The sequence below is a fragment of the Euleptes europaea genome, chromosome 9, assembly GCF_029931775.1.
Source record: "Euleptes europaea isolate rEulEur1 chromosome 9, rEulEur1.hap1, whole genome shotgun sequence".
Lineage (NCBI taxonomy): Eukaryota > Metazoa > Chordata > Lepidosauria > Squamata > Sphaerodactylidae > Euleptes > Euleptes europaea.
Genome location: NC_079320.1, coordinates 397,479 through 412,114, shown reverse-complemented (window position 1 = coordinate 412,114; position 14,636 = coordinate 397,479). Strand labels below are relative to the sequence as shown.

The window sequence follows — 14,636 nt, the reverse complement described above, 5'->3', positions numbered from 1 at the left end:
GACCAATGCGGTGTACAGCAGGACTATGACATTTCACAATTTGGGTGTTAGGCCACTGTTGATACACCCCAAGATCTCATTAGCCTTTTTTTGCTGCAGCATCACACTGGCTGCTCCTATTTAACTTGCAGTCCACCCGTATCCCAAATACTTATGAACTCATTCTGAGACAGCAAGGCAGAAGGCCATAGCTGTCTCATCAAAAACATAGGATGACATAATTTAGCAGGTGTCTAGCCTCATACTGGGGATGAGATCATTACTACTGCAACAGTCTCACCTTGAAAGCCCCAGTGGATAGCCATAAATTGGTTATGGCTTGATGGCAAAAAAAGTCATAGCAGCTTGAGGGTAGAATAATAGAATAATGGAGTTAGAAGGGACCACCAGACTCACCCCCTGCTCAATGCAGGAAATTCACAACTACCTGCCTATGATCTTAGGTGCTGTGGGACACAGGCAGGATGGTGGTGCTGCAGTCATCTCATTTGGGGGCTTCTTAGAGGCACCTGGTTGGCCACTGTGAACAAACTATGTTCTCCCCCACCCCAAGCCCCCTACTCCATGCCCAGAAGGGGTGCTTCCCTTTGTGTATCAATAAAAGAATGGCCTCTGCTGGTGTGTGTGTGTGTGGGAGGGTGTCTCTAAGATTGATGTAACTTTTCTGAATAAGGAGTAATATCCTCTGAGCATATTTTGTAAATTAATCTCATCTGGGCTCGCCACTTTACAGTTCTTTGGATCTCTGATTATTTCTCTAATTTCTTGGTTAGTGATTGCAGTATTCTGCAGTTCTTTGTGCTCTAGAGAGAGTTTAGGAATAATATCTAGGAAACTAGTCTGCAGTAGGGTTTGCTGCAGCATACAATGTCTCAAAAAATGTCCTGAATTCCTCCATAACTTGCAGTGGAGATATTTAGGCTTGCCTATATCCCCTGCAAGTAAATGTCCCAAAACATGCTGTTTGGAGTAAAGAAGAGACTTGGTGACCCAGTAGGCGTATATATACTTGGACTTCCAGGAGCCTTTTGGCAGGGTTACCTCACCAAAGACTCCTGAGTAAGCTTAGCAGACACAGGATAAGAGAACGGGTCCTCTTGTGGATTTAAAATTGGTTGAACGACAGGAAGGAACAAGTGAGAATTAATGGACAGGTAAGTTATCAGTGGGTACTTGGACAGGGGCTCTTCAGTTTGATCCTTTGGAGTCTGGGGCAGTGGCGGTTCTACATTTTTGGGACCCTGAAGCTTGAACTGTTATGGGGGCCCCTTCGCAACCAGCAACAACAGGGCATCGTCCAACAAGGTCCAAAGGCCCTGGCTGCCCTTGCAAGGACCTCAAGGTCCAAATGGAGGAGAACAGGGTGGTGGGGGTGGAGTCCTTGAAAAAGGTCTGGGTAACCGCGGTTATCCTTTTCAAATGGGTTGTTCTATGGCAGATATAGAACAAGAAAACAACATAAAAGCCCTGCTGGATCAGACCAAGGCCCATCAAGTATTGGTTCATTCTCTAATAGAGAGGGAGAAGGTCATCAGAGGGGGCTCATTAGGATAAAGAGGTGAAAATCTGACTTTTGGTGTTAAAATGTTAAAAAGCACAAAGTGTTAAAATGCACAAGCAAGACAAGTGCAGCCTGAACTGAGAATTCAGATGTCTTTTTATGGTTCCGATTGGCTCTAGCCTAAGGGCTGAGCTATAGAACTATTAAGCCAAGCACCAATGAAGGATTCAAGGATCCAGCTGCCCAAATGTAGGCTATGGATAGATTCTTACGAGCTCAGTGAGCTCACACAGCTGGGGGTTTGGGCGCTGCAAGCCCTCAATTACAGGGACATTTTGAGGCCATATGAAATGGGTGTTAGAGCATATGCTAAGGTCAGTATTAAGTACTTCAACCCACTGGTTTACGATTGTATCACCAAAATAGCCTTCTTTTAATAACAAGCACTTTGAAAATCTCAATCGGTTTTGTTGGAAAATCCACTCATTAAAAAAAAGTTGCTCCAGGGCCCCTCTGCCAAAGATACCAAATTATTTGGGATGGTGCAAACCAAGGGTGACTGTGAAGAGCTCCCCCAGGATCTCCACAACTTGGGTGAGTGGGCAACGGTGGCAAATAAAGCTAAGCCTGAGTAAGTAAAATATTGCATGTCGGAGCAAAAAATCCTAATTGTAAACGTCTGCTGAGGAGGTCTGAAGGGGCTGAGCCTGAGCGAGATCTCGGGGCTGCCTGGCGTGGGAAGCTCGGCAAAACCGGCCATCCAGTGAAAAAGGCAAACTCCAGGCGAGGAAGTATTAGGAAAGGGGTCGAAAGGAAAGCGGCCCCCTTGGGCATGCCCTGGGGGGACGCTCTGGGGCGGCCGGGTGGGGGATGCCGCCGCCCCCCGCCCCCCGCGCGCACTCCTGGGCCCGCGGGGCGATCCGTGCGCAGAAGCGCCTTGGGGGGCGGGCCGCTCGAGGGCGCCCTGAGCCAGGGCGAGGCGAGTGTGGGGCGGAGAGAGGGGGCCGGCGCGCTGCCCCAGGGATGCGCCAGCTCACCTGTTGCCAGGCGCGGGGCCCCAGCTGCCGTGGCGCCGCTGGCCTCCCTCCCTCCCTCCGATTTCACGGGGCTCCGCGGACTTCCGTTCCCAGGGCCGGGACGACAGGCAGCTGGGCCCCGCCGCCCACTCCGGCCCGGCGGCGGCGCTTCCCCGGGGAGCCGCATTCCTGCCATTCCCGGGGGGGGGGGACGGGGCGGCGGCGGCGGCTGGCCCAGCTGGCCGAGCGGGGCGGCCTGCCTGCCTGCCTGCCTGCCTGCCTGCCCCTCCGCGGCGCCCCAGTGGCCGGCGGAGCTGCGCGGCGCCGTTGGCGAGAGGGAGGCGCTGGTGAGCCGGCCAGGCGAGGGCTGGGCAGAGCTGCGGGCCCAGCTAGGACGTCAGTTGGGCGTCTGAGGCCAGCCTACCTCGCAGGGCTGTTGTGAGGATGACATGGAGGCAGGGGCTGCTGGCTGAGTTCCCTGCCCCGAGCTCCCAGGACCAGGGAGGGGGGAGGGAAACGCGACGGGGCGCCCTCGGGCAGGGCGTGGCCGCCGCTCACCCCTCGCGGGCCTCCAAGGCTGGCATCTGGGGCGGGGCCTTTGGCGGGGGACGGGGCGGGGGTCTGCTGGGCCTTTGTGTCGCGCCCGCCGCCGCTCCAGCCCCGACAGGTAGGCTAGGCCCAGCGAGGGGGCGTCCTGGCTGAGCGGAGAGGCGCTCCCGGCTCCCCAAGGACCCCCCCCCCCCGGGCGGAGCCGGCCCAAACACCTCCCTCCTTCGGACAGCAGGGGGCGACTGCACCCCACACCAGGGGGAGGGCGGGGGCTCTGCGTCTGCCGGGCTGCCAACCCCCCGGGCAGGCCGAGTCGCCTCCCAGAAGGGCCCCGGGGGCGGGCGGCCCTTCCCTCCACGCCTCCCCACCCCCGCGCTGCGGCGTGTGTGCGCCTGCGCGGGGGAGGGGTCACCTTGCCGCCGCCGGGAGGGGCCGCCTGGCCTGTCAGGCCATCAAGGAGAATTTGATTAATATGCAAATAGCGGCGGGAGAGGAGGAGGAATTAATCACTCGTTAAAGGGAATGAATCCCAACCGCGGCGGGAAGCCAAGCGGGAAATTGGACAAGGGGAGGCAGGGCCGCGCGACCCCCCCCCCTCCCGCTCCACTCCTGTTGGTCTGGGAGGTGCTGCCCCCTCGGCTCGGCGGCCTCAGCTCCCCGGCTCGGGACCCGTCGGGACCCCGGCCGGGCAGCTCCCGCGCCTCCGACAGCCCGTCTGCGTGCGTACGGCGGGGGCGGGGGGGGCGGGGCGGCAATCCCGACGAGACTGGAGCTGCTTCCCGGGCCCGAGTGGCAGCTCCAGCCGCGAATGTTACTGAGGCTTAAGAAGCCCTGCCCCGCCCCGCCCCGGGAAGCTTTGGATGGCCACCGGTCGGACCCCACCCCAAACACACAAGACTGGGTCTTGCGCGATCCCCTGACGGTTTGCCCTGGCTGATAGTGCGGGGGGGGGGGGCTGAGCTGGGAGACCCCAAAGCTGATGTGGGGCGGGGCGGAGCTTTCCACCAGCCCCCAAAGTTGTGGCTGGAGTATCGAAAAGGAGCTAGGAAGGGCGCACGCCCAGGGGCACTCCTAGGTGTATGGGGGGGGGGGCGCTCGCTCCAGCCAGAGGGGGCCAGGCCTGGCCGCCTCCTTTTTCCTCTAGAGCAGGGGTGGGGAACCTTTTTTCAGCCAAGGGCCATTTGGATATTTCTAACATCATTTGCGGGCCATACAAAATTATCAACTTAAAAATTAGCCAACTAAGCCCCAAGCAGGCAGCTGCCCCAGATGACCCCCCCTGGCATGGGCAAGCAGGCAGGAGTCAAACCGGTGGTGCACTCGCCCACCTGGTGGCACAGGATGGTCTATTGCACCTGCCAGGCATAGCCGTCCAGCCGCACGCTGGAGTTGCTCCTGCTCTGCATGGTTGGGGCCTGATTCTTCAGCTGGCTCCTGCTACCTCTGCCTGCAGGGGTGAAATTAGGACACACGGGCTAAAAACTCACCCCATTCTGGCCTTCCTCCTTTAACCCCTCCATTGTCACCAATTCTGCCCCAGCCCTCTTGTAGTACAGAGGGAATACATTTCTCCATGGCCCAGGTGGGAAAGGGTTAGCAGTTTATTGGGCGGTCCTAGCAGCTCCATAGCGAACAACTCTTCTGCAAGGGGGGGGGGGAAAGGTTCCTTTTCTCGGCAAAACAAACTCACATCCGCCTTGAATAGAGGCTTTTCCTGTCAGCGGGAGGGGGCAGATCACCAGTCTTAGATCCTTCTGAGCTAGAGATCTGCCAGAACCCGCGAAGGGCCAGACCAAATGATTTCACGGGCCTTATCAGCCCCCCGGGCCTGACGTTCCCCACCCCTGCTCTAGAGGTTCCCTTCAGTCACCACGGATAAGCCCCCCCCACACACACAAATCTGATCCCCCTTTAAAGCAGTCTCTGCCTGTGGCCCACACCCTCTGGCAGTGAATTCCGCATTTTAATAACACTCTGTGTAAAGAAGTGTTTCGAGCATCAGAAAAGCCCTGCTGGGTCAGACCCCGGCCCATCAAGTCCAGCAGTCCGTTCACACAGCGGCCAACCAGGCGCCTCCAGGAAGCCCACAGACAAGACTTTGACTGCAGCAGCAACAGCAGCAGCATTGTCCTGCCTGTGTTCCACGGCAAAGAATATAATAGACCTGCTCCTCTGTTTCCTTTAGTCGGTCCTGAATCTACTGCCCATCAGCTTCACTGGATGCCTTTGAGTTCTAATGTTTTGGGAGAGGGATAGAATGTTATCTCTATCCACTCTATCCCAGGCATAATTTTAGAAAGCTCTAGCCATCCCTTTTCTAAATGGAAAATGGAGGCCAGAATTTAAGTACGAATATGCAAATTACATTGTTAATTCCAACAAAACGTCCCCGACTCTCTTCCCTTTCCTCACAGGAAAAGAGCCCCAACCCCCAACCCCCTACTCATCTGGATTGCCCCCTTCTGTGCTGTTTCCAGCTCTACCATGTCCTTTTTGAGGTATGGTGGCCAGAACTGCGCACAGTATTCCAAAATAGTCCGCACCATAGATCTATACAGGGGCATTATAATTATTGGCTGTTTTATTTTTCAATCCCTTTCCTGATAATCCCCAGCAGCATAGAGGCTGCTTTTTTTCACCACTGCAGCACACGACGGGGTTGACACTTTCCTTGCTTGACCTGTCTACTACCACAAGGAGATCTTTTCCCCAGTTCAGACCCCGGCCAGTAGCCTACCCTTGAAGGTGGGGAATTTTTGTTCCTGCGTGCAGCACTTTACACTGACCTGCCCTGAACTTCATCTGCCGCCTTGTCTCCCACTCACCCAAATTGTGAAGACCCTCCAGGAGCTCTTTTCAGGTGACCCATGGTTTTCACCATCCAGAATAATTTTGTGTCACCTGCGAACTCGGCCACTGTGCTGCTCAGCCCCAGTTCCAGATAATTTGTGGACAAATTAAATAACTCCGGCTCCAATACCAATCCTTGTGGGACCCCACTGCTTACTTCCCTCCATTGTGAGAACTGTCCATTTATTCCTACTCTTTGCCTCTTGCCATTTCACCAATTTTTAAACCCTAAGAGAACCCGTCCTCTTATCCCTCTTGTCTTTGGTTCGGGACCTTGTCGAAAGCCTTTTGAAAGTCCAAGTATGTAACCTCTACCGGGTCACCGAGGTCAACATGCTTTCTCACTCCCTAAGGTTGGTGAGGCAGGCCTTCCCTCTGCACAAGCCAGGCTGCTCCTCCCTCAGCAGGCCTTGTCCCTCCGTGTGCCTGATCGTCCTTCTGCCGATTGCCCCGGGGCAGAGGTTGGACCGGCCGGTCATGTCCTGGTTCTCCTCGGGGGCCCCTTTTAAACACCGGTGTGACGTTTGCTGCTCCCCCGCCTTCTGGCCCAGCGTCTGAATGCGGTGGTGGGAGAGCCGAGAGGGCTGAGCAGATCCAGGCCGGCCCTCCGGAGTTCCCGGAGACCTCTGGGGGCCCTCCGCCGGCGGCGGCCCCGGGAGACGGGCGGGGGTTTTAATGGCCCCGGGAGGACTAGACCCCCGTCTCTTCCCACCGCCATTTATTCCTCCAGTTGGGGGCGGGAGGGTCTTGCTCCCGTGGTGGAGGGAGGCAGCACCCGGTGAGCGGCCTGGCCTGCGGCACGAGAGGCTGACCGGGATGGCGCCCAGGGGTTTTGCGGGCTGGATGGGAGCGCAGAAGGGCGCCACCAGTCCGCTCTCTTGCCTGGGCAAAAGACTGTGCGGTCTGGGGGCTTCGGGTTCCCCCCGCCCGCCCGCCGCCTCTGGGGCTTGTGATGGGGCCGGTGGGTGGTCTGCCGGGCCAGTCCCGGAGCCCTTTCCCTCGGGCCCAGTAGCCCAGCCGTGGATCGGAGCGAGAGGCCCGCCGGCAGGCGGGAAGGGCTGAGCCGGGGGTGCGGAGCCCTCCGGCGGGGGTGCGGCTGGCCGCCCTCTGAGTCCCGCCCTTTCTGGGCCCCGGCTGTGCCGGCCGCCCGCTGAGGGGGGCGGCTGAGACGGTGCGGCCTGCGCTTGAAAGAAGCGCCCCCCCCCAAGGGTCTTTCCCCCAAGCAGAGGGGTGCCCCCCCTCCGGGGCAGCTCCCGGTCTGTCAGCAAGTCTGGCAGAGCCCCCCGCCCGCGCTCGCCCCCCTCTCCTTCCTTCCTTCTCCTTCCTTCCCCCCGCGCCTGCCAGAGAATGAGAATCTCGTAACTGTCAAGTGAAAAGCGGCTCCCCGCCGGGAGACTCAAAGGCGCACCGGGGGAGACCTCTCATTTCGGCGGCTGTCCTGGGAGGGAACCGGCCCGGCGGGCTTCTCGGGCAGGGGGCTCTGCGCCACTGCCTTCACTTCCGATGGGGGGGCTGAGATTAGCTCCCACGGTATCTCTGGGCGGGGCCGGCCAGGGAACCTGGGGGGGCACTACCAAGGGAGAATGAGGAGGCGGCTCGGGTGGTCCGGGCCAAGCGCTGCCCCTGGGCCGAGAGGGTTGAGGGGGGGGCATCCGCTCCTCCAGAGGCGCTGGTGTTGTGGCCGGGGAGGGTGCCCTCCTGCCGTTCGCTGTCCAGCCACGAGGACCTTCTCCCCACTGACCCAACCTTTCCCCCCTTCTTGCGCTCCCAGAGGAGCGCCGGTGGCTACTTTTGGGTCAGGAGGCGACTTTCCTGCAGGCCAGGCTGGCCAGGGATCTTGGGGTTTTTTTTGTTTTGTTTTGGCACCTTCTGGGCATGGAGCAGGGGTCACTGGGGATGGGGGGGGGTAGAGGGCTCCGCAGGCACAGGATGCCCCGACTGCCCCGTGTTGGTGACCGAGCCTTGGGGCCACCTACCTGCACGCAGAATCCCTCCCCCCCACCGCTCATCCATGGCTTGGCAGCCCGCCTCCTCCCTCCGACGGGCCCGGACACCGATCAATCACCCGCGGCAGGCAGGGCCGATCCCCAAACCAGATGGCAGCGCCGGCTCCAGCCGCCTAATTGAATCGTCCCGGGGGCGGGCAGGGAGGCGGCCAGCCCCCCTCCCCCCGCCTGCCCGCTGCTCCTCGGATCGGCCCCCAGGTTGGAACCGCGCCCCCGCCCCGTGCAGCAAAGCGCGTGCTCAGCCGGGGCTCCCAAGTGGCCGGAGCAGGCCCTCCGCGCAAGCCAGGGAGAGCCGACCCTGACCCGCGATGCCCGTGGTCCCGCGGCGTCTGCACCAGCTCAGCGCCCGGGGGGGAGGGGGAGGGCCCCGGCCGGCAGCCCAGCTAGGCCGGCGCCCGCGGAAGACTTTTGCCGAAGAACCGTGGCTGGAGCGGCCTCTGGCCCGGATGCTTCCGGATGCTTCTCTGCCACATTTCGCTGAAGAGACGTTTTTTGAGCCCCCCTTCCCCCCCCCCCGGCTGAAATGTCTCGAGGCAGAAGTCAAGGGCGTGCTCTGCAGACCGGGGTCGGGCCAAAGCGATTCCGGGGCCCAGAGGCTCCGGGCTTCAGCATCTGCCCGGGCCCAGATTCAGCGCCCGGCATCGCCAGCTGGGAGGTGATGGGGCGGCGCTTTGTGGACCTGAAGCCCTGCAGAACCGCTGCCGCTGGCAGCCCACAAGCCCGACGTAGGGAGACCGACGGCCTGACGCAGGAGAGAGGCGGCGGCCGCTGGCCTTCGCAGCCCCGGACTCGACCTCTTGGCTGTGGGTCCCCTAAGGCTGCTGGGCCCCTTACTTGGCAGCCGAAGCCCCTTCCCAAGCCCACTGGGGCGCGCCCAGCCCCCTCCCCAAGACAAGGCTCCCACAGCGGTATTCCGCCAGGAATCACGGCGCCCCACATCTCCCCCTCTGGCTGTTCTGCAGCTTCCTCCTGCAAATGTGTGTCACAAACGCCAGCCCCTCCGGAATGCTTAGAGCTCCCCCCCACCCCCGCCCCATGGCAGGCAGCAGAGAGCAGCGGCATCAGGTGTATCTCTTTATTCCAAATATTTACAGGCACACCGCACCGAGACAGGGTGGGGCGGGCGCCAAGGTGGGGCGTCCGCGGGGCAGAAGGGAAGGGAGGAGGGGGCGGCAGCCTCCAGCGCACCGGGCCAGCCAGAGCCCCCTTCCTTCCCCCGGGCCAAAGAGAGGGAGGAAGGGAGGCGCCGGCGGGCCCGAGCCTCGACTGCAGGGCTGGGCCGCCGGGGCCGCTCCGAAGGGCTTCTTGCGTGGCGCGTTTCCCCGGGCCGCGGGCTCGAGGCCGGGGGCTGCAGCCCGGGTCTGGAATGTGCGATTCGGACCCCTCCGGTATCCGAAAAGGAATCTGTGGCTATCTCTCCGCCAGGCCCCCAGCGCACCCTCCTCCCGCGAAGAAAGGCAAAACGAACGGGCAGAGACAAACAGCCAAGAGCACAGGACAAAACCATTAAAAACACAAACACCTCCCCCAAACCTTAGTTCTTCAAAAATTGCACCAAATCCTCCCCCTCCAGGGACCAAAGAGGGACCACCCAAGGATAGAAGGGGCTGGGAAGGAGAAAGGGGTCTCTCAGGAAAAAATGTAGGGGGGGAGAGAAGTGGAGAACATGGGTGTGTCGGAAAGGGCAGAGGCAGAGAAATCCAGGGAAGGGGCGCGCTGGGCCGGGGATCCGCGGGTGGCAGGACCTCCTTGGAGATCTTCAGCCCTGGGGTTGCGGGGGCTCTTTCTCCATCTCCCTGGGGCCGCGGGGGGCGAGGGGGTCCAGGCCCTCTCCCCTGGATTGGCCTGCCGGGGGGCGGAGGGGCACCCCCGGCCCTCAGTCCCCCACGTCTATCTCTTCCTCGTCGTCCTCCCCGTCCGAGAAGCCGTCCTTGGCGCGGAGGGAGGCGCCGGGGGAGGAGGGGGGTGAGCCCCGGGGCAGGCTTCCGGATCGAGCCCGCGCCGGCTGGGGGTCGGGTTCCAGCTCGGGCATGGTGGCCAGCTTCTCCAGGGCGGCCGGGGGCAGCTTCTTGAGGGACTCCACGTCGGCCTTCATCTCCTCCAGGTCCCGCTTCAGCTTGGCGCGCCGGTTCTGGAACCAGGTGATGACCTGCGCGTTGCTCAGGCCCAGCTGCGCCGCGATGTGGTCCCGGTCCGCCGGCGACAGGTACTTCTGGTAGAGGAAGCGCTTCTCCAGCTCGTAGATCTGGTGGTTGGTGAAGGCCGTGCGCGACTTCCGGCGCTTCTTGGCGGGCTGCCGGGGCCCGAAGGCGCCCAGCGGGTCTCGGCCTGCGGGAGGAGAAGACCACAAGGAGGCCGGTCAGCGCCCGCCTAGAGCCCAGGGGAACAGCCGGCAGATGGACGCCGCCCGCTCCGTCTTTCCGCGGGGGTCAGCAGCTCCCTGGCCATCGCTTGGCAGGAGCTCTGGGGTGGGGTGGGGGGCGAGAGAGGAGCTGCCTGGCCTGCCTCGTGTGAACGGGGTCAATGCGGGAGGTCAAGAAAGGGTTCTGAAGGGGGGCGCGCGCGAAGAAAACATTTACAACATTTCACAGCGGGGCTCCTGTCCCTATGCTCAACCGCCAGGAATACCCGCTGGAAATCTAAGCCAGGCGACACCCCCCCACTTCAGCACGCACCCCCGTCCCCTCTGCGCCGCCTTTCTCCCTCCGCCGGGCACTTCTGTCCCCCGGCATAAAGAAAAACCGCAATAAAACTGTAGTGTCGATAAGTGCGCGTGTATGTGCGGAGGGATGGCCTCTGGGCTATCTATCACCTGGGGACCACGAATTGTGAGCCACGATAGTAACAATAACCGTTTGCTTCTCCCCCACCCGGTTAGCCTGAGCATTGGGAAAGGGGCAGACCCCTTCCCTTCCCTCCCAGGTGCGAGGCAGGCTTGCATGCCGGGGGCCTGTGCAGCTCCTGCGGTGAGGACCAGAGAGCGAAAGAAGCCCGGAGGAGACGGAGGGCCCGATCCCTCCGGGGATTTGGCTGGCCTGTGGAAGGCGCTGGCCGGGGGACACGGCCGGGCTTAGTTTCCATTCTCGTGGTCATTATTATTATTGTTGTTGTTGTTATTACTATTACCATCATCATCATTACTATTGTTCTTTGGGGGCTCGAATCTGCTCGCGCGGCGCAGGGAGCTGGGGGGGGGGGCGCAAGCAGCCGCTGCGCTGGAATCTGCGATCTGCGCCTCGGCTGGTTTGTGGGTCAGACCGGAGCTGTCTTTGGCGTCGGATCCGCACCCCGTTTATTCCTCATTCAGACTATTCCTCCGTTCCCTCACCTACTTTCGGGCAGAAGCGAATGGGGTCCCCCCCCAGTGGGTTTGTGTGTGGGTGTGTGTAGATTTTTCTGTTCTGTTTCGTTTTTGCTGTGTACTTTTGAACGGGGGCTGCGAAGCAACCTCCGCCCTTTGAGCGTCTCCGACTCCTGTTTGTGCCGCCGAGTCAACGTCGTTGGAAGGGACAGAAATCGGAGGAAAAGCTTGGAAAATACACTTTGCAGCCAATCAATTTGTATTCCAATAGCGAATAAGAAGAAACCAAATAGCAGCCCAAACGGATTTAAGCTGTCCTTTGGAAAGCGCCCCAAGACAGCCGCCACAATTCGCGGCGGCCAGGATGTACTTGGGATCTGAAAAGGTCTCTTAATTCTGCCTTCGCACCTTTCCCCAACCCCGCGAGGCAGCCGGGCACTTCCGGGGGACCAGCTTGGTCAGAGCCAGCCCGGAGGGGGGAAGTCCCTCCTGAATCCGCGGGGGAAGCGCTCGGAGGGGTTCCTCCACCGCCTGCCGCGATCTTGCCTTTTGGCGTCCGCCCGGCGACTGAAGCCGGCGCTGGTCTCCTCTGCTCTGGGGCCTCGTCTCCTGGTGCCTTTTCCGCCCGGCCTTCGGATCCGCTTCGCCTCGGCGGCCGGCCTCCTTCTCTCTCCGGGCAGCCCTTTGGCCCCCGGCCTCCGGGACTGGGAGCTGCGCCGGGCGCGGATCTCTCCCCGCCGGCCAGTGCTTGGGACCTGCGGGCGCTGCCGGAGAGAAGCGCCGTCCGCCGGCGGAGTTGGGGCCTCGGGCACCACGGGATCTTGCGGGCGGCTCCCAGGAGCCGGAATCCGGCCTGCCGAAAACGGAGGCTGGCGCTGACCTTGCGGGGCCCCGAGGCTGGTGGCCCGCAGAAAGGCTCCAACGAATCCCGGCCCCACGACAGCGCTGGGCACCGGCCGGGCGTTCCTCGGGACCTGCTCCGGTCGCCTCTCTCGCCTCGGGCGCGGAGGGAAATCCCCGCAGGCTCCCGCGGCCTCTTCCAGAAAGACAAAAAGCCGCAGCCATGGCGGCTGCTGGGGAGGGGGCGGGCTCGGATCCGCGCTCCCGCTGCCTCCGGTCCTCCGGTCGAGAGACGAAAGCTTCCCTTCCGGCCCTCCCAGCAAGGCCGCGACGCTCTCTTGCTCCGATGCCCTAGCCCAGACCAAAAAGGCCAGCGGAAAGGCAGCGGCGAACTCCAGCGGGAGGAGGCGGGCGTCTGGGTCTGGCTCCCAAAGCGGCCTTGCCTACAAGCCGGTTCGGAAATTCGAATTCCTAAATACGGTTCTAGGGCAGATACGGATTGTGAAGGACCTGGGCTTCCCCAACACCGCTCTAGGTGGTGTAGATGCTCACTACTATCACAACTCACTTTCGTGAGCTGTGGCTCACGAAAGCTCATACCCTGCCAGAAAATATTTTTGTTAGTCTTTGAGGTGCTGCTGGACTCTTGCTCTTTTCTACTACTGCAGACAGACTAACACGGCTACCCACTGTGAATTACTATCACAACGATTATGATTATTATCATCATCATCATTATAATTGCCGCCTTCATCATGATCCAGCAAAAGCAAAGGCAAATCCTCGGTCTCTGTCCGGAAATGCCGCTGCCCTCCCAGCCTCTCCCCTTTCCGCCCTGGAGCCCGGAGGGCCGCGGAGGGAGGCCGGGGGTGCCGGCCTGGCTTTCCAGAAACCCCCTTCCTACCGGCCGGCCTGTTCCCGGCGGCAGGACTTTCTCCGCTCTCTCTCCTGTCCAAGGGAAAGCAAGATCCATGTCTTCCCCGTCGGGCCGCACTGCTCGTGGCTTTGGCAACCCGGTGAAGAAGCCGCTGTCCAGGAGCGCGGCGGGGGACTGCTTCCCGAGGAGCCGCGGCCGCCTCCCGCCGCCCCCCCCCCGCGGCCCGCCCCCTGCGGCCCTTACCTTCGGCGGCCTGCAGCACGTTGACCTCCAGGCCCTTGAACGTCTTGGTGGCCAGCTCTTGGAGAGCGCAGAGCGGCGAGGCCGGGGCGGGCGCGGCGTTGCGGGGGTTGCCGGAGGAGCCGTTCCGCTTGTCGAGCAGGCGGGCGGCGGGGGCTCTGCGGCCGGAGGGCCTGCTCAGGATGTCCTCGATGCTGAAGGGGGTCAGGGGCTTGTTGGAGTTGGCGGGCGGCGGCAGCTGGTCCAGCGGGTTTCGGCGCCTCTCCTCCGCGCCGGGCTGGGGTGAGGGGGGAGCGGCTTTCCCTTCTTTGGCGGAGGTCATTGCCGGGGGGGTGCCGAGGGTGGGGAAGCCCCCCAGCCTGCCCCCGGCTCCCGGAGCAGGGACAGGGGCTCAGCGCCGCCGGGGGCACATGCTGCCGCCGCGGCGGGGATTTCTGGGAGGGAGTCCCGCCGCTCCGAGAGGCCCCCTCCCGCGCCCAGCCCTGAACCCACCCACCCCGCCGCCGGCCCGGGAGCAGAGTGGGGCAGGCGCGCCCGCCCGCTGGCCCCGCCCCCTGCTCGGCTTGGCCCGGCCTGGCCCGGCCCGGCCTGGACTGGCCCGGGGGCTGCCCCTGCCGTCGGGTCTTCCCAGCTTCTGGCTGCTGACGAGCCAGTTCAATCGCAGCCAAGCCGGCCCGGCGCTCCAGCCTTAAAGGCGCACAGGCAGGGCCACCAATTGGGCACCCGAGGAGGAGGAGCCAGCGGGGAAGTGTTAGCAACGTTTGGGGGGGGGACGAGGGGGGGACGAGGGGGGATTCCCCCTCTCAGGCGGTGCCAGAGCTGGAGAAGGCGCCGCCGCCCAACGGCCTTTCTCTCCCGATCCCAGTGGAGGCGGCCCCGATCCCGGTGTGCCCTTGGAGGCTAGCCCTGCGGTGACCCCCTCAGCGGCCTGAGGCTCTGCAGGTGAGCCAGCGAGGAGCGCGGCTTCCCCGCCATCCCGAGGCGCGGGGGCTTTCTGGCTGCTCCCGGCAGGGTCGCTTTCCTCGGCTGCCGCTCCGGTGAGTTTCTCCTGCTTCCAGACGCTTCTCCACCGGGCCTGTTTTGTGCCCCCCCCCACAGGGCGGGGGAGGAAAGAAGCGATTACCCCTGCCCGTTTTTCCCTGCCCTCTCCGCGACCCCGCAGCCTGTGGACCCCCCCCCCCGTCGTTGCCCTGCCTCGGCGGGGTCTGCTGGGGGAAGGCCGCGGCTTCTTTCGAGCTCTCCGGGGGCGTCCTGGTCCTGGGCGCTTCCCACGGGCCGCCTCTGCCTCCCGGGTTTGCCTTCCGTCTGCCCAGCGGCAGGCTTTCTTCCCTCGGGGTCTGGGCTATGGAGGGGGGAGTGTTCTGGGGCCCTCTGCTTCAGATGGCCTCCCCGCTGGGCTAGTGAGCAGCGACCACCCCGTTGGGAAAGGGGGGCTTCGGCCAGGAGGGCGTCCCGG

At 62.4% G+C, this 14,636-nt stretch overlaps 1 protein-coding gene across 1 annotated transcript; it reads right to left on the bottom strand.

The window, feature by feature from the left end:
* Nucleotides 1-9,798: 9,798 nt before the first annotated feature.
* On the bottom strand, nt 9,799-13,502 carry LBX2 (ladybird homeobox 2). The gene is made up of 2 exons (XM_056855844.1): nt 13,184-13,502; nt 9,799-10,250 (listed from the first exon to the last, which is right to left on the bottom strand). The coding sequence occupies exons 1-2, from the start codon at nt 13,500-13,502 to the stop codon at nt 9,799-9,801; spliced, it is 771 nt and encodes a 256-aa protein (XP_056711822.1).
* Between the last annotated feature and the right edge of the window lie 1,134 nt (nt 13,503-14,636).

Excerpts from the sequence above, each read along its gene's own strand:
- LBX2 (XM_056855844.1), bottom strand. The coding sequence starts at position 13,502 with ATGACCTCCGCCAAAGAAGGGAAAGCCGCTCCCCCCTCACCCCAGCCC. Across the intron at positions 10,251-13,183 it reads CGTGCTGCAGGCCGCCGAAG|GCCGAGACCCGCTGGGCGCC; the intron begins GTAAGGGCCGCA and ends CTCCTCCCGCAG.